The sequence below is a fragment of the Eschscholzia californica genome, unplaced genomic scaffold, assembly GCF_041429995.1.
Source record: "Eschscholzia californica isolate CP2 unplaced genomic scaffold, dmEscCali1.0.p SCAF_1, whole genome shotgun sequence".
Classification (NCBI taxonomy): Eukaryota; Viridiplantae; Streptophyta; class Magnoliopsida; order Ranunculales; family Papaveraceae; genus Eschscholzia; species Eschscholzia californica.
The window spans coordinates 40,862,590-40,887,046 of record NW_028238198.1 but is presented as its reverse complement, the minus strand read 5'-3'; the positions used below and the strand labels follow the sequence as shown (position 1 = coordinate 40,887,046).

General features: G+C 36.9%; 1 protein-coding gene and 2 pseudogenes across 2 annotated transcripts; all 3 read right to left on the bottom strand.

Annotated features, from left to right (window-relative positions):
• Nucleotides 1–401: 401 nt before the first annotated feature.
• Nucleotides 402–3,823, bottom strand: LOC147566849 (uncharacterized). Its single transcript, XM_086668684.1, has 6 exons — nt 3,351–3,823; nt 2,661–2,753; nt 2,296–2,529; nt 1,766–1,868; nt 1,300–1,529; nt 402–840 (listed from the first exon to the last, which is right to left on the bottom strand). The coding sequence occupies exons 1-6, from the start codon at nt 3,677–3,679 to the stop codon at nt 627–629; spliced, it is 1,203 nt and encodes a 400-aa protein (XP_086524810.1). The 5' UTR covers nt 3,680–3,823; the 3' UTR covers nt 402–626.
• Nucleotides 3,824–5,864: 2,041 nt separating this feature from the next.
• Nucleotides 5,865–22,559, bottom strand: LOC147566847 (CDPK-related kinase 1-like; annotated as a pseudogene).
• LOC147566848 (uncharacterized) lies at nt 11,367–13,550 on the bottom strand (annotated as a pseudogene). Its single transcript, XR_015230291.1, has 4 exons — nt 11,941–13,550; nt 11,743–11,859; nt 11,578–11,634; nt 11,367–11,491 (listed from the first exon to the last, which is right to left on the bottom strand). The product of XR_015230291.1 is annotated as an uncharacterized LOC147566848 (transcript).
• Nucleotides 22,560–24,457: the final 1,898 nt, after the last annotated feature.

Below are 24,457 nucleotides of genomic sequence, written 5' to 3'. Positions count from 1 at the left end.
ATAAAATTTTCGTTTAAATTCTTTAAAATAGTTACACCTTGTTAATAGGAATAAGGTAATAACATTTTATAAAAAAAATTAATTATTTAAAAGGCCTCAATTTGACAGTTCGCTTTAGGCCCACCTCGACTTAGAGTCGGCTGCCTGGAAAATTTTCTTATTTTCCCAAAACATCGTGGTTTATCCTTCTAGTACCAAATCAAATAACCAAAACATAACTAGATCAAAGTTTTTTATTACAATCAAAAGTTTGTTCATTTTCTCTTTGACCACAGACCCACAGGGAAAGTTTTTAATTACAATCAAAAGTTTGTTCATTTTCCCTTTGACCACAGACCCACAGGGAATGTGAAAGATACCAACCTTTTCAATTGAATTACAACATATGCAAGTTCCATCAGTTACTAAATTCTGTTTCCTATTAACATTTAACAACAAAAAAAACATATTTCCGAAGCATAAAATTTTCATGTGGAATTGTGACTATTTCGTAAGTGAAACAAACATAAACCACCAAAAACTCAGTGTATATGAGACGGTGCTAAGAGGAAATGAAAAATTGAGGTATTTCTCAGTTCGGAACCGAAAAAATTTTGCAGACTCTCGAAACCCATGGCTTAGCTTTGTTATTCATCCGCTGTATAAACAGGTATTTCCCAGTTTTTAGTGTTCTTCTTTGGATCATCTGTTAGGCTGAGATCTGAATCATCTTCCTTAAATGTTCTAATGAAGGTCTTTGCTCCCATCATAATTATCCTCTCTACCATGAATAATTCGTAATTGTTATTGATCACTGGATCCAAGACTTCACTAAAGTTTGACGAATATGCCAACTTGTACCTGCACAAATTGACTTTTTGGATTTCCAATCATTTAACTTGAGCCCTCAATCGGGCAGAAACCAATACATATACTCATAAAAACACGAAATGAACTTCACGAATAAGAGGAACAAGATAGAAGTACAATCATGGGAGATGTGAAAATCATAGAACTTGTTGTAGTTAGCATACAAAACCATGAAGATGACTTAATGGAGAAAGGGAATCTAGAAAACCATAAACACAACATTCAAGAAAGATAGAGTGAAACCGGTCCCTAGGTGTCTACGTATCTTTTGGAGTAATTGGAGCTATGAAACAAGTAGCAAGAGTTGCCCGGTCGTGGAGTGCCGCTTCTGATCCACATGATTTTGTGGTCAAGCAGCAAAGGCGTAAGATGAATGTCGTGTTCATTGGTTGTTTGTCGATATACTTTAGTTTCGTTAGTAGAGAGAAAATGTTTTTGTCAAGAGATTACCTAGAAGAGAGTGGTGAAAAGAATCCTGGTGTCCTTTCATTTGAAGCAATGAAAACAGTTCGCCCGTGCTTTACCCACTTAGCGATTCTGGTAAGAATAAATTCCGGACGAGTATCTCTATCGAGATGAGGATGAAGACTCCTTGGAGCTCTAAACCTGTCCTTTCTAGTCTTTATCTTATCACCTCTTCGAACATGAATAGCATCATAATCTCCTAACATCCACTTAATCTGTTAAGATAGAAAGCTTAGAAATTTGCAGAACAAGAAGGAAGAATAACATGACAAAAATAGGACATATCAAGAACTATACACATTAAGAAGAGCAATTCAAAAGTCAAATAGATGAACGAAATTAAGAAACCCAAGTAATGAGAAATAGCTAAGCGGTACGTGGAACCAAGAAATTTATCAAATTACAGTGTGTGTATATATATATATTCATAGTTAGCTCAAAGATAGCTTACCTTCTCTGCTGCTTTTCTTAGTTTCTTGTTTGCCATTGAGGGGAGAAATGAATATGGAAGTGCTATAGCACTGCGATTGTTTCGATCTTTGCATTCCATAAACCTGAATGGACTACATTGGTCAAGATTTGTCGAAGTAATATCAATTATCAGGTTTAATGCTTTCCTTAGTATCAGTCCACCAAACATTATAAGTATTTATTAAGTTTCTGGAGGTCCAATTCTTTTTTTTTTTTTTGTTAATAGCTGGAGGTCCAATTCAAAACCAATTGACGATGAGGACAAAGGTACTATACATGATATTCTTGGTAATGAGACTTTCCTTTGTCTATATCGGACTATTCTTACACGGACCCTCACTTGTGGGTTTTTTGAGCCTAAAACGTATCAATTTGTCGGGTGATGACCGCTAAGCCTATCACGTGTGAGCCTGACTCTGATACCATAGTTTGTAGTATAAAGCCACGTGAGGCCAACACAATACACATTTTGAGTCATCAGCCAGGCAAATAATGAATAAGTGTTTTTACCAAGAAAGAGGGCTTGCTGTACGGTTTATCAGTAAGAGATTTGAGTAGCGAGTATCTTCTTTGAGATCATTCCGACTAATGCCTTCTACATTCGCGAAACCTCTATCTCCCAACTTCATACTTGTTGATTGCACCTGAAACCAAAATTCTGAATTATCAAGGATTACAGGCACAGTGTCTGATATGAGTTCCAAATCATACAAGGAGTCCATGGTACAAGAGTTCTCTGTCCATCTACAAGATAAAATTACCTGAATTCAGATACCATAAACTAATCTAATTCTGGAAAGAAACTGTCAAACTTTGAATGATGTTATAGAAATAAAAGACGAATGCTCCAAATCAATTCACAGAAGAAAATTTACCTCTCCTCTGAACTTGTATTGATGGTTTGATGAAGAATTCCCTTCTCATTATGTATGGGATTAATGCACATCCTCGCGGGCATGACGAATGTTCTGTAAAAGGAATGAAAACCCAATGCTCAATGATCTGAGAGGCTCTAGATATTATATCGATGGTCGCGAGACTTGTCTTTCTCTACATTCGACTATTCTCACATGCCCCCCTCACGTGTTGGACAGTTTGAGCCTAATACGTCTTCTCGATGGGGAACATGGAGTACATGTGTCAGTTGAGCTTATCAATTGTATCCAAGTTCTACCATATAAAGTTTGTAGATGTTCAACACTAATCTCACATGTCTCTTCACGTGTGGGATTCTTTGAACCTAATACGCATTTTTTGGTGACACCAAGCAACTGTGACCTTTGGGTCTATTACATGTGAACCTAGTTCTGATATCATATAAAGTTTTCGGGAAAGCTCTAGATTGTCATAAGGACTGTCTTTTGTCAATGTGGGACTATTCTCAGGAAATAAAGAATGACTCTAGATTGTAAAGCAACAAAGAAGCAAAAAAGTCAAGGGTTTAGGAAATCCATTCTTGCATAGTAAAAGGTTATAAACAGTGAACAAGATTCAACCCAATTTATATAGACTTGAAAATGTTAATAATCAGAATATAATCTGGAGAGAGAAAAAAGAGAATGTACCTCTGAAGAAAGATAGCTTCTTCAAGTGCACATCTGAGACTAGATTCTTGATGACCTAAACCCTCACAAGAATCACAATGTTTACCAGGGCAATCAATTCGATTACCCCAATATAAATACTTATTATCCAATGTATGATCATACTTTCTATGAATCTTTCTAAGAACAAAATTTTGTAGGAATTCAACATTAGGGAAAGAGAATTTAGAGGTAGAAATCCAACATGAGAAAAGGAAAATAAATGCAACAATAAATAGTGAAATTACTAGTAATAGAATTTGAGATCTGGGTTTTTGTTTATTCTTTGTAGCTCTATGAAAAATCGCCATTAGAATTGTTGAGAGAGAAAGAGAAAGTCAGCATTTAGAGAGAGAGAGAGAGAGAGTATAATATTCCTCTGTACTTGTTAGTATATGCAGATGTAGACTTGTTCATCAATCATAAGTCCTTTTAACTTTCACCATGACACCACCACCTACTGCTACCACAACAGAGTTGACCGCACGTAGTGTTGCTTATCGGGTCAGTCCGGCCTCACAGATTATCCGTGGGCTTTCCGTTCCCGCGGGTGGAGTTCGCGGCCCAAGAAAGAAACGTCACTGCCACTAACTCAATTTCGAAATCAATAACCTTTGACTGGAGCGGTTACTAAGTTGGTTTGCATCTTCTAGATCAAGAGTTCGAGATACAGAATCATTCTTCTTAAGGAATGCTGACATTTAAAAAAAAAAGTATGATATTTCTCCCCAGCTCGAAATCTTAAATTAGGGGTGTTTGGAAGCTCGACACTTATCTGATTCATAGACCATTAGACCCCATGATTAGAATGGGTAGTGCCAGCCCGGTCCACTTGAATGAGTATGATTAATCATCTTACTCAAGATGGTGTGGTTATGGACCTATGGTAGTATAGATTTATTATGATCACTAACAAATATAGATTTTACTCATACTTGAATCACCCTCCTAAAATTGAAGTACATAGGTAGTTACATTCTATACGTATACAATCAAAAGGAAAAAAGCTTTCAAATATATAAGAAGAGTAATGCTAGAAGAGGCTTTGTAATTTTCAAAATCTCCCTTTCCCACCACCCAAACATTCAATCCTTAGTAAAAGAAATTCCTTAATAAAATTCACTTTCTTCTGCCTCTTCTGAACAGTATCCATCATCACTTTTACTGCACTTCCTGGACGTAATTTAACCGGATTCATCGGCTTAACTATAGCCATTTCGGTTTTTCCTATAGAGGCTAAACGTTCGGGCTCTAGCCTAGTTGGAGTTGGACTTCGGTCTCGTGGGGTACGAGATTCCCTTAGATTCCATGTTGTTGATGAATGAACATTTGAAGCAGTCCAAGTATTAGTTCTCATAGGTGATAAAGAACGGGACCGACGACTCTTAGGACTAGGTTGATAATTCTTCCAAATTCTCTCTTCTTTCTTCACATGCTCAAGAGCAACCATGAACGGATCAAACTCATTCTTGTTGAAAGTCCAACACCTAAATGGCGATTTCAGAACCGATTTCGGGGACGTAGATTTTGTGTTAGTGACATATTGAGAACTAGGTGGTGGTTTTAATGGAAGAATTTGACCATTATGAAAGAGTTGATCTGCAAAAGAAATACCTTGTTCATTTTTATAATGCATGTGATGAGAACTCAATGTCTCGAAGTTGTCGATGTTACTAGTTTTGAACTCGAAATTTTCGCGGGTGCCATGAGGAGGAGTTTCCGTGACACGTTCTCTCTCCAATTCCCATAGAAATGGAAAATCAGAAGAACTAGTTCTTGTTGGACTAGTTGGTTCACTATAAAAGTGAAGTGAATGGCAAGTTAAACTAGTGCTTGATGATTTGGTTCTAGGACTAGTACTAGAACTAGGATAAGAGGATTCAATACCTAAACTTTCAAATTTTGTATTTCCCTCCATTGAAGAAAGAATTTTGAGCTCCTAGTACAAGTAGAGAGAGAGAGAGAGAGAGAGAGAGAGAGAGAGAGAGAGAGAGAGAGAGAGAGAGAGAGAGAGAGAGAGAGAGTTTTTTTTGCTAATTCAATAAAATCACTTCTATTAGTAGCTTGTGTGGAGAGATCTAGAGTGGGAGAACAATCGTCTTTTGCTGCAGATTATAAGGGAGATTGAGACTAAATATTATATTAATCTAATATAAGTAATTAACAAAATTTGCTTAAGGACTAATACCAGGATCATGTTTTGAGATTTTAGCAATGAAAGTCAGCATAATATAAAAACTTTCTTCTTCTTTTCAAACTTTTCAACACATACAAAACAATGAACAAAATTTATTAAGAAAAAGGAAAAGAATGGGACTGAATACACAAGAAGTAGTGGATGAACCCTAGAAATCACAATACTCAATTACATTAAACCTAAGAAGACAACATTTGATATACCCTCATCTCTACAATCCTCTGCCTATTAAAAATACACATTATATTAAAAAAATAATAATAATAAAACGATATACAAATTTACTGTGGTATTTTTATGCATCACAAGTTTGCAGATCTTCACTTGCTTTTTGAAACCTTCCTCAGATTACGAAAAGGGGATATGCTAAGCCCGAAATGATATAGCAAAGAATCACTTGTAGTGGGTAGAGTTATATCCTCTATCATGATTTTTGCAATTTGCGGGAAGATTGTCCACGAACGAGTCTGAGAAATCCCAAGAAACGGATGGTGTGTTTGGATGGCGGAATCATGAATCCGCGGATTCATGAGTCTTTGGGATTCATGATTCTACGCATTCATGAATCTAAGTAATATTTTTTGGCTTGTTTGGCAACTAAGAATCCTATGATTTATTATTATTTGAGTATTTTTAAACGTCTTTAGAAAAATATGATTTTTTTTTTTTAAAATGATTTTGAAAAAAATAATGATTTCGTAGAAGGAAATATTTTTTTTTGATTTTAAGTTTGAAATTTAAGTTCATTAATCTAAAATCCTAGGGGGTAGGGTGGGATTTTGGTCCAATATAAATTTTGGAATTAGGAATCCTCAGGATTCAAGAGATCTAGGATTCTTGGTAGCCAAACAGACCAAAGATTCATGATTCCTACCAAATTCCACTTTTGATAGGACTCCTACTTAGGAATCCTGCAACCAAACACACCATGAACGTCTGAGTGTCTAATCCAGTCTTGCAGAACTAGATTAATGGGGACTAATGGGCTAAGCCTAAGTTCCTGAGATAAACAACAATAGGCTAATAAGGAGCAAGAAAATATAACCATAGCGAACCAATAAAGATGAGGTTCAAATAGTAAGGATGATTATGCTCTTTCGATATAAAAGATTCTGAAAGAATGTCTGCTCGATTATCTCATCTCTTTGAGACCCTTAGGTCCGTAAGAAGTTGTCTCTAAGCTTGATTGCCTAATATTCATCTACTAACACATATAGTCCTTTTTAATATTTTTTGTGTCAGTTAAAGAAACTACTTCCCGATGCTCTGAGATGGAAATTTCCTGGATCTTCGTAGTCACTTCAATGAGTATAAATTTATAATGTCAGATTTTGTATGTATTTTTCTTGTGTACTTCAGTACTTGTTCAAAAACATTTAGAAAAAACCCCATCTCTTCGAATATGGACATTTTTCATAGTTTGCGACATTCTTAAGTATTAAACAATGGCCAAACATCTGATTAAAATGATAAAGATTCGTAAAAACTAAAAACAGAGTTGGGGCAAACCAAAACATACCGAAGCAAGTTCCTCTATCATGATAGCACGGTTGCCATCTTTTTCAAAGAGCTCGTATGCACAATCTGCGTGTTGCTCCCAACAATCCATTCCTTTAAGCTGGTGCACACTTAGAGCAGCAGGACAAAATTCTTCAAAATCAATTTTTCTATATTGAAAAGAATTCGCCATGTTGAGGATGTCAAGGACTCGTGATTCTTTCATGGCATCAGTAGAGTTCTTCATCAATGCCTGCCGAATGCCAGTATAAGCTTGAATTAAGAAGACAAAAACAAGAAAGGGAAAAGAATAAAACAAAGGACTAAAACAGAACATACCGTCTTAAAATTCTGTTTGGAGATAAATCCGCTTTTATTTGGCCCCAGCAGTTTAAACTGCTCCCGGAAATAAGCAAGCTGGGATCTGTTAACGTCTTTGCTAGAGCCTATCACAACGATAACAGTTAAATAGTTAATAGGATTAGATCATTAATCCAAGTTGAGGAATCTTAATGAAGTATATTATGCACGAAGTAGTCAGTTTTCTTCACAAGAAACATACGGCTAAAGCTGCTTTTCGAAGCGAAGAAGACCTAACATAAAATTTTACAAACTTGTACGGTAGGATATCCAGTTGAGCCTTGATACCTGCTTGATCGAACAACCATGGATGACCTAACAGAGATAAGGTAAAACCCGTTAAGTCTTTGGTTTTCCATATTTACCAATAGATGAGCAACAAAGACTAAAGTTCACATACATATATATATATATATATATATATATATATACACATACCTGCCTTCAAATCCTCAAGGCGAACAACAAACTCCGAATCTTTTCTTTTATTGGTTTTTTAACAAAGCACTCGTGGGAAAGTGGGTTTAAATTAACTTACCAAGAGCCTGAGCAGCAGTAAGTCTCTTACGATAATCCTTGTTCAACAATCTCTTTAAGTCTCTCGCATCTGAAGATATAGAAGGCCAAGGAGCTTCTTCGAAGCTAAGTTCTGCCTTTAGAACTGCTTGGAAGATTCTGGATTCTGTTCGGGCCCAAAATGGGCGGCTTCCACTAAGAAGAATATATGCAATCACTCCTATACTCCACATGTCTGCCTCAGTTCCATATGATCGGTGTAGAACCTCTGGAGCGACTTAATATGCACTTCCTACTATGTCATTCAACCTTTCATCTGCATAAAGTTAAGGAGTCATTAATTCGAAAACTTAATAAAAACTATAAAAGCTTAAAAATGGCAACTAACTTGGTTTTACTAAGCCGGATAAACCAAAATCAATAGCCTTCGGTGGAGAAGGCTCATCTTTTGTACTAAAAAGAAAATTCTGAGGCAGAAGTGAACACCATATTAACTTCGGGAATAATTATCAGAAGAAGAATTATTCATCAAGATAAAGAAAATACTTTCCGTTGGTAATCAATTATTACTTGGGTGAAAAGAGGAAAGAGAGAACAAAAAAACTTGGCAACCCATTTTTCGAGGTGACAAATAAAGCTTTGGAAGTCAATTACCTCTGGTTTGAGGTCACGGTGAACGACCCCTTGGAGATGACAGAAGGACAGAAGGCAACGATATTAAGAATCTGTACCATGACAGCCTTGGCATCTTCTTCTGAGTATTTCCCACCTCTATAAACATAATTAGAGATACATCCAGTTATTGTGTCTATAAGGATAAAGAACCAGCATAAAAACTCGAACTCAAACATATAAGTCAAGTACCTAGAGAGTATCCTATCCAAAAGTTCGCCTCCTTTGCATAACCTGAAAAATGCATGAAGCTAGAGCTAGTAAGTTCTGAAACCTGGACAAAGTTTCCAAATTCTTGGACACTAACATAACATGGAGAGGAAAATAGAAACAAGCACTGCAAAAATTTGAAGCAACCAACAAATTGAAAAGTATCATTCTCATGGGCTACTAGTCAGGAGCGACTATACAAATCAGAATCAAGTATTGTCACTTCAATTGGCGACAATGTTGCGATTTTGGACATCTTTATGAAATTGAAAATAATTTTCTAAGAGTTTGAATTTCAATATATGATAATTACATCTTTTGATAAAATTACTTGAAGAGACACATTTTTATGAAAATATTTAAATTTCGGATGGATGTAATGTTTCATACATTGTATCTTCTGGTTTTTTATAAATAAATGTTTCTCCAAAATTAGATGTGGTGACCACAAATAAGATTGCTTCCCCACTTTCAATATGTTCTTAAACTCCAAATGTGGATCTTCACAAAAGACTTGTGCGGATCCACAAAAGGCTTGTCATATCATGGGAAGCAATTTGCCGAGTAACCTTTAAGTAACCTTAATCCAGAAAGGGGTCAAATACTGCTTTAACTCAAAAAAAAAGGACAGCATATCTCATACACATTTCAGCTTTTGATCTCCATCCCTCTTAATTCATCTTCGTAGAAATTTTTCTGACAAACAATACTCACATTTTATCCGAGGATTCCGCATGTGTTCTATGTGCAAGAACTAATGTAGAAGGTACAATCTATTAATGATAGAAAACTCGTAAACGTATAAAAGTTAAAGCCATGAACTATGCGAGAAAATTTAATGTGAAGTACATAACTATGAAACATAATAACTATTATGAAAAGCAAAGATAGGGAAGTAAGAGTGTCAGACTTACTCCATCACTATATATATGTTTTCATCATCTTCATAAGCATCATAAAACGTCACAAAATTCCTATGTCCGGCTAGACCACGCAATATTTTGACTTCTCGCCTGACATCCTCAAAAGCTATGGTTGTGGTCATCTGCCAAAACATCATCCTTTAGTGAGAACCAGTCTAGTTATTTTTTTTAATTTTGTTTCTAGCCAATCCTAAGATATCTGTCTTATTGTCTTAGATACAATAGAGAGGGAAAACCCCTTGTCTAGAAAAACCCAAAGGAAAAACAGAAATGTAAATTAAGAGTAATGCACAAAATTTTCAAAAAACAACCAATGAAGAAGTGCATGGATGAACACAAATACCCAAAACCCAGATCATCAATTGTATGGAAACCCAAAGGAAGGTACTTTTTCTAAGTCAGGTGATAGATTAACTGCCGGATTAACTGCTCCAACCATCGGAACTCTTCATTATTCGGATAGGAGAGATCCATGTTCCAATAACCAGTTGTATTTCTGTTTCAATAACTTATTGTAACCAAGGAATGAAACTTCGGTTTCGGTGCAAGTTTCGGTGGGTCCAAAAGTGGAAACGTTTCGTGGAAACGTTTCGGTCTGTGTGGAAATTTTACAATTTTGTCGAAATGTTAGAAATATGATGAAATTGTGGATAACAAGTCTATTTAACCATAATTAAGCATAAAAAGGTTTAATCTTCATTTGAACAATAGTTTAGTAAGATGGAATTGTAGATTACTTATATTTTGTTACATAAGACATTAAAACCAAAATGATCTCCTACCCCCTTCATCACCGTCATTGTTTGGACGCACATGAGATTCATGTATTGCTCTTGACGAATACCGCGTAGTGGTCCAATTAAGGGATATTGATGGTATACAGCAAAACTTGGTTGTTGAGGTATAAATATTGATGGTCGTTCATCTTCACTAGTGTTCCAAGATATATGACTTGGGTAGTTATATCCAAACGATGTAGATGAAGTATCATAACCATATGAGCTATTGTCGATACCCATACTACTGAAAGTGTCTGTTACATCGTCAACACTATTGGCCCAAGAAGAAGTAACTATGGCATTCATTTCAGTCAACTGGTTTTTCCTTCTACGAGAATATGATACAGATTCAGTTGGTCTCGTTGGGACTCCGTGATCATGATCCTGCGTTGCATGATCAAAGTTGTGTTCCTCTGTGTAAGGGACATATCCTTCATTTTTCTCGTTATTATCTTCCTCAACATCATTGCTCTCATTATTCTGTCTTCCATCTCCGTTGCCACTATCTCCTGACGAGCTAGCAGGTGAATTAGTACTTGACGGTGGTGTGTTCATCAAACGATTAACATCTTTAGCATGTGAGGTGCTCATGTAGGAATCAGCATTTAACCCTAGTGTGGAAGCAACTTAAGAGCTTGGCCTATTGTTTGGCTCATCCATTTCAGGTTCTCCCACTTCTCTAACCCATTCATATAATGGGTCTTCTTCGCAGAATATATCTGCTAGGTCTATAGGACCTGAATTTTGATAGTCTTCTTTTTGGTGCTTAAGTCGTAGTCGCATGTTGTAATGCACAAACACATGTTTGTGAAGTCGTTCATGGCCAAGACGATTTTGTCTTTGACTATGTAAGTCCAAACGTGCTCCAATTTCTTTTGCATCCGGATGAAGATGCCGTCTGAGCTAAAACCTTTATAGCAACTGATCTTAAGTTTGGAGCATCATTTCCATACAAGAGCCACCACTCAGCTGCAAACACACGTACTCATTTAGGTTTGATTAATTGAATTATAATGAATTGTAAATGTTTGTTCCATTCACTACAAATATTTTACCTGGTTGAGTTATTTTCCTTCCATTTATTGCAGTTGTCTTACCGAAGGAACCCGATGCTTATCTAAAAGTCTTTAGCTGTAATTTAATGACTCAAACAAAATGAATTCTTCTTTCCCCCATGTTAAAAACATTTCAAAATGTATAGAAACTAACCTCTAGTAGACAAGTTGCGTGTTCTTCTGGTAGTACCAGTTTTTCTACCACTTCCTCAACGGCGATTAACAGATCCCCTCGAATCGAAAGACCATGTTCGTATTGGTAGCTTGGGTTAAGGTAATAGGCTACATTTCAGTTAAGGAAGATCATTAAACATTAAGTGAAGTAATTAAAGGAATTAAAAAATGAGAAGAATGCATAATTACCAGCTAGGTGGAGAAGGTGTGTGAGATGCTTTGTCCATCGCTCCTCAATGATCTTCAAGTACACCCTAGGAGAGCGAGCAACTTTTTCAACTTGAGTTTCCATTAGTTCCATAGCATAGTAGATGTATCCCATTGTAGGCTTTTTGTCGCCATCTACCATTCGAAGGACCTTTGCGATTGGCTCGAGTATATTGACAACAATATGCACCGAATCCCAAAATGTGTGTTTGTTTATTAGACCTTCTACTACTCTTGCTTCTGAACTATTAACACCCTCAAAAGCACGCCACTGTGGAGAAGCAACCATTTCTTTCAAAGAATATTTTTTTTGTTGGAGAGACTCCAAAGCAATATAATTCGTGGCAAATCGTGTTAGCCCTGGACGATTTATATCGCCTCCACACTTTTCTCTCATCAATGCAAGGATTATCGAATGATTATATATAAATTTTGTTATTTGCCTTGCACGTTGCACAACTTTTTGTACCGTCTTCGTCTCTCCGATATTCTTTAGAATTAGATCGATGGAATGAGCTGTACATGGTGTCCAAAAAAGGTTGTAACGCTGCATTAACCTTTTGCCGGCCTTAACGTAGTTGCGCTTCCGTTATCAGTCACAATTTGCACGACATTCTGTTCTCCTACGGACTTTACAACTTCTTCCATAAGTTTTAAGATGTATCTCCAATCTTTTTTGTCTTTTGATGTATCGATGGATTTGTGGAACATCGATTTTCCCTCACAACCATAAAATTAATGATGGACAATCGAGTTGTTCCTGTCCACCCATCACACATGATGGTGACACCGTACGTCTTCCAATACTTCTTTAGACCATCCATATACTCATTTAATTCTTCAACCTCATCATCGAGAAAGGGTCCCCTCAACTCATATGCAGTAGGAGGCTTTACACCAGGTCCAACTCTAGCAATCGCATCAACCATATAATTGTAATAAACATTATTAGCAACATGTGGTGGAATTCCGTTAAAATGTATGAACTTCGAAATTGCTTTTCCCATCTTCTTTCTAATATTCCCGAACCCAAATGCCTCTTTTATCCTCTTTTGTCTTCCACCTTGAGGTTTCACTGAATGTGGATCGATTGGTAACTCATCTCTTGGATTGTAAGTAGATGGTTGTCTAACACTCTGTGTTCTTGCGAAAACCCGTTGTAGTGACGCTGAACCTGTGTTGGCATTAGAGCCGCCTCCTACATCGTAAGTGGATTGACTAAACGAACGCCTTTGGTCACCACTACGACTATCGTACAATGACCTTTTAACTGCTTCCCTGTACTATTGATTCTCGATATCGTCATCGTCGCTATCAAGATCAACGGTTTCATTTTGTCTTTCTGGAAGGTCCATAACAGACTCTCGAAACTCCAAATTTATTCTGTCCCTCTTATTTTTTTACTTGAACACCGTGTTTTAGAATCCTGTTCATTTGCAATCTATAACTTCTTTTGGACACATCGGACATTGAGCGACATTATCGAAACCGCCAGCTAGATGTTGTTTCAAACGAGTGACCCCTCCAGATCTTATTATTTTACTGCAATAATTGCACTGAGACTTTTGTCGGTCGTTTTCTACTTGCGACCCATGCTGCCAGCCTATGTCGTCTGATCTCCCTTTACGTGAAATTCTTAAGAAAGAAATAACAAAAACATGCCAATAATAGGGCTAATTGGCAATAGATTATGTTAGATGGCTAATCTGTAATATAATCGGTTAGTTAGAGGGCTAATTTGCAATGATAGGGTCAATCTGCAATAATGTCAGTTATTTCAGGGATTAAGACCCAACAAAAGTAAAATTCAGGGGGTCAAAAAGTAAACCAAACATCAACTTTTGATATACCTGTTAGTTAGAGGGCTAATCTGTAATATATTTGGTTATTTAGAGGGGTAATTTGCAATGGTGGGGTTAATCTGCAATAATTTCAGTTATTTCAGGGATTAAAACCAAACAAAAGTAAAAATTCAGGGGGTCAAAACGTAAAACAAATATCAAATTTTGATATACCTGTTAGTTAGAGGGCTAATCTGTAATGCATTCGGTTAGTTAGAGGGCTAATGTCAGTTTTTTCAGGGATTAAAACCAAACAAAAGTAAAATCACGGGGTCAAATAGTAAACCAATCATCAAATTTTGATATACCTGTTCAACAGCAAAAAATCAGACCCCTTAATATCCAAATCGATCGCCTTCTTCCCTATTTCTTCTCAAACAGCCGAATCTTCTTCTCTCTCTCTAGATTTTCTTCAACCCAAAACCACCTTCCTCTCTCTAGATTTTAGTTAATATCACATAAAAATGAAGTATTTTGTTGAAGATTTGATGAAGAACAAATAAACAACAGAGAAGAAGAACAAAATCCAGACAATAATTTCGAAATCTTATCTATTTGATGTTCCCAATCCCTTCAATTTCTACTTTTTTTAAAGAGAACAGTCAGAACCCACTAGGGTTTCTGAGATTTCCATCAATTTCCATTGATTTCGAGATTTCGTGTCAGATTTCCACCGAAATCTGACACGAAATATATGCAAGCGTATATTTACTTCGGTTAGGTCAAAAACCGAAATATTTCGGCCGACATTATTCCTTGATTGTAACTTCCATGTTCTAGGTAGTTTTATCCATGTTCAGGTACTGTATAGGCTTATAAAAGCCTCTTTGTCTTTGTAGATAGATATGTATTTTCTGAATTTGCAGTGGATTAGAGTGGAGACGAACCAGTAAATTCGTCAATTTAATCTTAGTTCTATCAATCTGGTATCAGAACCAGCTTAAGAATGGGAAAGCGCAATCCGTCTGCTCAAGAGATGGGAGGAATCGAGTTTTATTTGCAAGCTTACAAAACCGAAATAGACACCAAGCTTAAGGGGCTGCAGGAATCACTTGATTCTATTGTTACTAAGCAACATGAGTTTCAGAAAACAATTTTGGAGGAGATACGACAGCTTCGGGTGAGTTCGAAGCAACCGATTCATGACGTATCTGGGTCTTCTCAGTTTGTTCGATCTGAATCATCTGCTGTGATGGTTCGCCCTTTGAAATTAGACTTTCCGATATTTAATAATGGTAATCCCCTTGATTGGTTGTCTAGGGCAGAGAGGTATTTTCGGTATCATCGAATACCGGAAGACCAAAAAGTGGAAATAGCTTTTTTCCACCTTGAAGGTGATGCTACACCATGGATGGACTGGTGAAACTAAACATGCTTTTACTTCATGGTTTCATTTTGTTGAGTCTTTAATGAGACGATTTAGTTCTCGGGGACATGAAGATTTCAATGGGGCCCTTTCAAAATTGCGTCAAGTTGCGTCAATTGAGACGTATGAGACAGAATTTGTTCGGTTGGCTTGTCGTGCACATGACTGGACTGATGAACAACTCACTGGGTTATTTATAAGCGGTTTGCAGGATGAATTACGTCATAAAGTGAGATCGTTCAAACCAGAGACACTCTCTTCAGCTATGGAGTTGGCCCGTATTCAAGAGGAGAAATTGAATGCTCGCAGGCTCTCCACCAAATGGTCCGTAGTTAAGTCCCCAAATGTGGCTACATCAAAAGGGGCGACAAATTATAACTCCCAATTGGCTGTCAACAACCCATCAACTGCTTCGGTGCCATCACAAGTTCGTCGCCTCACTCCATCAGAGGTGCAGGAACGAAGAGCAAAAAATTTGTGTTTTAGTTGTGATGAGCCCTTCCGCCCAGGTCATCGATGTAAAAAGCCTCAACTGTTGATGATGGAAGGATAATGGGTTATTGAGGAAGAAGAGGACAACAATGATGAAATGGAGAGCAATCAACCTGCAAAAGTGGAAGTAGCTGAACCTACCATATCCATCCATGCACTAACAGGCTCACTTAAACCCCATACAATGCGTCTTCAAGGATTTGCAAATCAGCACAAGATAAATGTATTCATTGATTCAGGTGCTTCTGACAATTTTATGCATCCGTTTCTTGCTAAACAATTAGGATTTGAGATAGACTCAACCAGTACATTTCGAATTTTATTGGGGGATGGGTCTATAACTTACTCCAAGGGATGCGTTGCTAATATTTCTGTTAAACTTCAGAACTATCAATTCAAGGCAGACTTTTTTATTTATTAGCCGTTGCAGGGACTGATGTTGTGTTGGGTACTACCTGGCTACGGTCACTTGGCCCTATCTTATGGGATTTTAAGGAGCTCACCATGACATTTACCATTGATCAGCAAACTTATACCTTACAAGGTAATACTACTACTCATACGGTACTTGTTTAATGTCATGTGATGCAAAGGTTATTGGCTTGTGAGAAATTTGGAGTTTTGGCACAACTCGTACCAGTCACTACGACAACGAAAACTCAAGCCAGTAGTTGATGGGCCTAAAAAGTTTCCTAAATAGGTCACCACCCGCAAGTATACGGGCGTCAAGTGATAATTCCGGTAAGTCCGGTTCGTTCCTCAGAGACTAAGTGAAACCTATTCTAAGACTTGGAAATAAATCGGTTTTGCTTTGAAAATTGTTTTTGGGTTTTTTGGTGATAAAAATATTTAAATAAAATAACGGAAATAAAAATGAACTCAAATGGGGGGAAGAAACCTAGGATTTATGGAATCCACCGAATTACTCACTTTTAAACACACAAAATCAAATGGCTAACTCTCTCGTTTTATAACTCAAAACTTCGGATAATGAACTATCCTAATTCCGGGAGATGTTTTCGATAAAATTGGTTTTTAACTCATGAAATTGTAATTGTCTTATTTAAAAAATGAATTTCTAAACTACTATCTATCAATCAATAAGTATGTACCGTCAAAGGACTTAACCTAAGCACGATACATCAAACCTAAAAGCATAGATAGTGAAAAGATAATCGACTTGACAAATTAAGACAATTTAAACATTAAATCACATTCAAAGAATTAACCAAATAATTTGTGTTTCTAAAAGCTCGAATATGGTTTCATCATCAACCCTAGATTAAGAGTCTTAGCTAATCATGATCAAAGATTAAAATCAATATAAAGAATAAGAGAAAATGGAAGGAAAACAGAACTTTTCTCACTGATTTTCCCACAGTAGCCAAACGCTCCTCTGGAGAAAATTATTTTCCAGCGTCAATGGAAAATTATTTTCCAACAGCAACTACGAACCAAACGCGGTCTTCTTCTCCAACTAAATTCTCCTCTTTCTACTGTTTCTCTTTTCTTTTTTTTCTTTTCTCACCAAATGAACAAATAACAATTGATTCACTTTTGTTTTAATACTAATGAGATAACAAAGAGAATGAATATAAACCAATCTTGATATTGATAATAAACCAAAATAAATTTCTCAAAACTCTATGGTTTCTCTCTTTCTCTCACTACAAGCCACTCTTTCTGTTTCTCTTTCACTCTTCCTCTCTCTATTAATCTCTCTCACTCACTACTCTGTTTCTCACTTTCTCTCACAAAAAGATAAGAAATACAGAAGATGAAGAAAAAAAGATGAATAAGAAATGCTCTCTGTTTCTTCCTCTACAATCACTCTCTTCCCTCTCTGATTTTTCTGTTTTAGTTGAGCTTCAGAAAGGAGATGATCCCCCCCAAATGAGAGATCCCTTATCTGTTTTTCTGACTTCTGTTTATATAGAGAGATCAAGAAAACCGATTCCAACTCTCTTTCTCTAAGAATAATATCTCTTAATTCAATCACTGAAGATCTCTATTTTTGTCTTCAATATGATAATCTTATACTCTGTTTTAAGCTCTCTTTCCTTCTTGTCTCATTAATTTCTAGTATTGAGAAGATTATCCCTCTGTCAAGTTCAATCTTACTTCATGAATCGAATCTTTCCAGCCATCTCTTTCCTTTTAAGCTTTTATTCTCTCTCTCTAGATTTATCTCTAATAGGAGAGAGATAATTGAATCCATCTTCAACTTTCTATTTCTGTTCCCATTCTTCCTTTCTCTAGAATTAGAGATTATCTTCAATAATTTCCAGCTTTGATTTATCCTGTAGATTCCTTTCTATGATTACTCAAATCTTCAGTCGTGATCTCCTTCACTCTCTCTGTTAGTTTTCTTCTTTGGAAGTCTCAATTCTTTCCATCTCTACTATCATTGTTTCTCTGTTTGACATTAGAGATTAATAGGAAATCCAAGAATCTTGACCATAATTAGAGATAAGATCTCTAACCGATTTCTCTCTTAATCTCCCTCTTCACTTTCTTTAATTTCATTCCTATAATATTATTCTTGAAATCTCTTTCTCTTTTTCTTTTCAAATAATTCCTTTATCTCATTACTGTTAGGCTTGTTGATTTAATAGTTGCCAAAATAAAGGGAGAGGTTAAGGGAAAGAGATTTGACCGTTTTGTTACTAGCAAGAGGCAACACGTGATTGTTGGTCCCACTCAAATGTGGAAGATTTGGTGCTTCACGGTAGAGGTAGTTAGGTTGCAACGCCACCCTAGATGATGCCACGTATATGTGGACGTTTTAGTCACCCATCGTTGACTCCAATTTTTGACTTGAGCTAACTCACTCATCCGGACTCTAATTTGACTCCCGTTTTCGCCGACGAGTTCGTCTTGATTTCTAGTTTCATCCGAGTATCGATATTTGCCAAAATTTCCAGAACACCAAACTAACTCCAAATGACTAAAATGCCCATGGACCTGTCTTTCTCCCGATTTTATCCGATTTTCGCGCTGAACTCCGTAAAAGACACCTGAGAAAGAAAAACTCACAATTCATCAGAGTAACTGCTCGAAATAGACTAATAACCCAAATTAAGAGATTCAGATGAGGCATTCTCATGACTCATCAGTAGTGATCCACAAATTCACGAGTTGTTGGCAGCATATAAAGTATCTTTGAGACGACCATTGGTCTTCCTCCCCGTCGCTTATATGATCACAAAATACCACTAATTCATGGTACTTCTCCTATTAATGTGCGACCTTATCGCTACCCTCACTTTCAGAAATCTGAGATTGAGAAAATTGTTCAAGAGATGCTGCACAGTGGTATTATACGTCCTAGCGTCAGTCTGTATTCATCTCCTGTGTTACTAGTGAAGAAAAAAGACGGGAGTTGGCGTATGTGCGTTGATTATCGTGCATTAAATGTTGCCACAGTCAAGGATAGGTTCCCAATTCCTGTTATTGACGAGTTACTAGATGAACTTCATGGTGCCATCATTTTTACAAAGCTTGATCTGCGCTCGGGATATCATCAGATTCGTATGCACGAGGAAGATATACCTAAAACAACATTTCACACACATGATGGCCACTTTGAGTTCTTGGTCATGCCGTTTGGACTCACCAATGCCCCATCAACATTTCAGTCGGTTATGAATGATGTGTTTCGGCCATATCTTCGCAGGTTCGTCCTTGTCTTTTTTGATGATATTTTAATATACAGTCGTTCTTTTGATGATCATGTGAAACACTTGACCGTTGTGTTTGAATTATTGAGGGAACATCACTTGTCAGTCAATATAAACAAGTGCATCTTTGGGGGCGAATCTGTAGATTACTAGGGTCATATAATTTCAGCCCAAGGTGTGGCTGTGGACAATTCCAAGGTACGTTGCATCGAAAATTGGCAGAAGCCTAGTACATTAAAGGGTCTGCGTGGTTTCTTGGGCCTAGCTGGTTACTACCGCAAATTTGTGAAAGATTTTGGCATAATTTCTAAGCCATTGTCAGATATGTTGAAGAAGGATAACTTTATATGGACTGAAAAATCTATCGCTTCTTTTGAAAAATTGAAGAGAGCTATGACTTGTACTCTAGTCCTTGCATTACCAGATTTTTCCAGGCCTTTCACTGTGGAGTGTGACGCATCTGCTGGTGGCATAGGAGCTGTATTATCACAAGAAGGTCACCCAATTGCATTTCTTAGCAAAGCTCTATCCGGAAAAAACTTAGCTCTCTCAGTTTATGATAAGGAGATGTTGGTTGTTGTCTTTGCAGTCCAAAAATGGAGGCCATATCTATTGGGTCGACCCTTCAAAATACTTACTGATCATCGTACAATTCAATACTTTTTGGATCAACGCATCTCCACACCGGATCAGAACAAGTGGTTGCTGAAATTACTTGGCTATAACTATACCATTGAGTATAGACGTGGCAACCTTAATATTGTACCTGATGCTTTATCTCGGCAACATGAGTTATTAGCTATGATGGAGTTATCTAGCCCAATATTCAGTGGAGTCAATGACATCAAACAGGCATGCCAAGGCGATCCAGAGTTAGTTACTCTTATGCAAAACTTACAAGCAGATTCAACGCCACAAAAAGGGGTTTCCCTTGTCTATGATACACTTATGTATAAGGGTAAAATCTTTGTTCCACAAGCTTCTTCATGGCGTCAAAAGATTATGTTTGAATTTCATTCTACGCCAACTTCCGGTCATTCAGGTTTTTTACGCACTTATAAGCGTATAACAAGAAACTTTTTGTGGCCTGGTTTACGCAAAGATGTGAAGCGATTTGTTGCTGAATGTGATGTTTGCCAACGTCAAAAATATGAAACTATTCATCCACCGGGGCTACTCAATCCTCTACCAATTCCTACTGAAGCTTGGCTTGATATTTCTCTCGATTTCATTGAGGGATTACCCACGTCTTCTTCAAAAAATGTAATTCTGGTTGTGGTTGAATTATTTGTCAAAGAAATCTTTCGTCTTCATGGTATGCCTCGCACCATTGTGAGTGACCGAGACTCGATTTTTCTCAGCCAATTCTGGGAAGCCTTTTTCAGATTGCAAGAAACGCAACTATGTAAAAGTTCAGCGTATCATCCTCAGTCCGATGGTCAAACAGAAGTCTTGAATCGAACTCTTGAGAATTATTTACGTTGTTTCGTGGGCGATAAACCGTCGAGCTGGACTAAATGGCTCCCTTGGGCAGAATGGTGGTACAACACCACATTTCAATCATCAATTCAGATGTCTCCTTTCCAGACCCTATATGGACGACCACCTCCAACAATCCAGTCTTATCTTCTTGGGTCTACTAGTGTACATTCCGTAGACATGGCCCTTCGGGATCGTGATCAAACTCTTGCCCTATTGAAGTCTAATCTGCAGTCGGCACAAACTCGAATGAAAATGTTCGTTGATCGTAATCGAACGGAGCGCTCTTTTGAAATCGGATAATGGGTATTTCTGCGGTTACAACCTTATAGGCAGCATTCTGTTGGTCGTCGTCAGTGCCACAAGCTTTCACCACGTTTTTATGGTCCATTCCAAATCATTGAGAAGGTCGGTTCAGTTGCATATCGTCTAGACTTACCAGTTGAATCGAAGATCACCCCGTGTTTCATTTCTCCTTACTCAAATCAAAGCTTGGGACACATAGCACAACAACAACAACTACATTACCACCCATTGCAACCTCAAGCTCAACACAATGGATTCCAGAGCGTATTCTTGATCGCGGCCTTGTCAAGCGTCACAATAAAGTTGTTACTAGACTTCTCATCCAATGGAAGGGGGTGCCAAGCGAGGATGCCACTTGGGAAGACGCCGATGTTATTCGAGCTCGTTTTCCAGCAATTCTGGACTGAGGACAGTCCGTCTTAAAGGGGGTGGATTGATAGATTAACTGCCCGATTAACTGCCCGATTAACTGCTCCAACCATCAGAACTCTTCATTATTCGGATAGGAGAGATCCATGTTCCAATAACAAGTTGTATTCCTGTTTCAATAACTTATTGTAACTTCCATGTTCTAGGTAGTTTTATCCATGTTCAGGTAGTGGTGTAGGCTTATAAAAGCCTCTTTGTCTTTGTAGATAGATATGTATTTTCTGAATTTGCAGTGTATTGAGGGGAGACGAACCAGTAAATTCGTCGATTTAATCTTAGTTCTATCATCAGGTCTGAAATCTGATTCGAAATCTGAATTCTCTTCAAGCAAAATGTTTGTTTTTGTCTGGCTCATCATTTGAACATCGATTAAGTTGATTTTGGGTCCCTTTCAATCAGACAAGTCAGATTCATATAAATGCAAAAATAACAAACACTACCTAATACAGAAATCTAAATGATCCAGATCCTTATTTAAAAGTAATGCAATAAAGAACATTAATCTGAAAACAAACAAAAATCAGTAAAAGAAGTAGCCAAAAAAAAAATCAAACCTTTGATTTTGAAATAACTTTGACAGATACTTCCTGCCCTCTCATTTCACCTTTCTTAACCTTTGCAGAACAAGTATACCCAAAATGGCCACGACCCACTTATTCTCCAAGTTCATACTTTAGAAATCAATTGTCTAGAAAACCCAAAATTCTTATCAAAACTCAATTCAATTTCACTTCCTTCAGGAATTAAAACTTCATTTGGTTTCACAGAGCCATGTCTTCTAGCAAGAAAGGGAGTTATGTGTTTAGCAGGTGAAGGAGGAGGAAAAGGGCTTTTAAAAAATCTTGAAGGAGTTGATTTCACACTTGAATTAGCAGGTGAGTTCTTGAATCCACTGGGTAATGGACTTGGGAATGAATTAGTAGGGTTTTGAATATCTTCAAGAGTTATAGGTTTTTCAGCTTGGGTTTGATGAGGATAATGGGTATGTTTTCCATGACAAAGTCCCATGATAAGTAATGTTAAATTCACCATTATACGATAATCGGAGATATGACAACGTCACGGTTATATAAGAATCGGATATAGAAACATAAATGAAAGACACAATGTTTAACGTGGTTCTGTCAGATACTCAAGACCTACATCCACGGAGAAATACTTTCGTTATTAATAATCACCACATACAATTGTATGTGGGGTTGATCAGTTACATAACTCAATAACTCGATAATTTAAACTCTATAACCCAACTCATATTTATAAAGTGATTCGGGTTATCTAGTTTCCTAACTAAACTTAGGAAAGAATACAAAATAAGAGATATCTTGAATATATGAATATTTCTTTTGATCTTCATATATCTTGGTCTCTTTTTTTATCGTCGAATCTCTTCATCTGGATCCGTGTCATATATTTTGTATCTTCCGATATCTTGTGTATTAGTAGTGACCATATCCAATATATCTTCCATATCTCAATAATTAAAAGAAGAAATTATTGAAACCTAGAAAAGATCAGTGAACAAATATGAATTTAAGAAGAAAAAGAAGAGAATCAAATTAATTGAAGTAAGAATTTCTTGAAAGAATCAGAATACAGGAATGGTAATTTCACTTTCATGGACAAGAAGAAAACCCATAAAGGGAAATAGTAAGTTAAGAAGTTAAGCCAAAGAAAATAAGAAGAGCAAGAAAATGAATGAAACAAACAATCAGTTCAAACAGAAGAGATAGAGAGGGAATTGAAAACCCAAAAGAATTATAAGAAAGTGAGAGAGACAAAATCAATACTCAGAAGATAGAAATCAATTTTCAATTTCAATAGAGAAGGTAGAGAGAGAGAGAAGGGGGACCTGGGGGTTCTGGGGGTCTCAATTATCAGAAGATCAGAGAGAAAATACTACACAGAAACCACAAGGAAAGCGAAGAAGAAAGGAGGGAAAGCTCCCTCTTTTTTCCTTCCTTCCCGTTCCGATTTTCTTTTTGTCAAATTTGAGAGAGATGAAATAATTCATTTCCTCCCCCAAATTTTTAAAAAATTATAGTTTCACTCTCTTCTCGTATAACGCTTCCATCCATTTTTTTTAAGTCCATCCATTCAAAATTATATTGTAGTTTATTTTATACTTTCGGAAAGCGGGCTTGTAATGAGAATCTCGTATTTAGAACTTTCATCTCGCTCTCATCTCTTTCCTCTGTGAAAGAACTCCATTAATAGGTTCTAATCAAACATAAAAAATACATATATGTGTGGAGTTATAGAATCAGAAAAATATCTTTCGTTGAATCTTATTCTCTAGTAAAGAGGAATGTTTCCCTTCGAGATTTTGACGCAGAAACTTCCCTTTTCTGTTGAGTGTGAAATCCCTAGACATAAAAGATTGTCGTCTCCATTGAATGGGTAAATCGAGTAAAAGGGTTCCAAAATTTCTTATAGTCTTGTTTTTCTTTTGGTTGGTGGATGAAGGGGACACGATGTGAGGGATATAAATGTAAGGGTATATTTAGAGAAAACCTAATTGTGAGTGGATGGAATAGTTAAAGGAAGGAGTCAAACTTGAATTCACAAAACATATGGCTAAGAAGGAAGTTGGTTACGTATTAAGGGTTAATCTATTAGATTGGCTCAAAATTCCCACAAAAAAAGGCTGATTTCATCTTATCCCTCGATTTGTGGTCAACTAGAAAGATTGACCTCCGTATTTGTCCATGACCCTCAAAAGTGGACCTTGTCCATGGATGGGTCAAGTAATATGAACGGAGCCGGTCTTGGTGCAATCCTGACCTCCCCACAGGGGGACATAGTTCAACAAGCAATTAGGTGCAAATTTAAAGCAACTAACAATGAGGCAGAGTATGAAGCTTTAATTGCATGTCTGTGATTGGCAAAAGAATTGAGGATCAGGA

What these genes read in the sequence shown, in the direction of transcription:
- LOC147566849 (XM_086668684.1), bottom strand. Translation starts at nt 3,679, where the DNA reads ATGGCGATTTTTCATAGAGCTACAAAGAATAAACAAAAACCCAGATCT. An exon ending in ACAGCAAGCCCTCTTTCTTG is followed by an intron (nt 1,869 to 2,295) that starts GTAAAAACACTT and finishes TAGTCCATTCAG; the next exon opens with GTTTATGGAATGCAAAGATC. An exon ending in TAAGAAAAGCAGCAGAGAAG is followed by an intron (nt 1,530 to 1,765) that starts GTAAGCTATCTT and finishes CTATCTTAACAG; the next exon opens with ATTAAGTGGATGTTAGGAGA.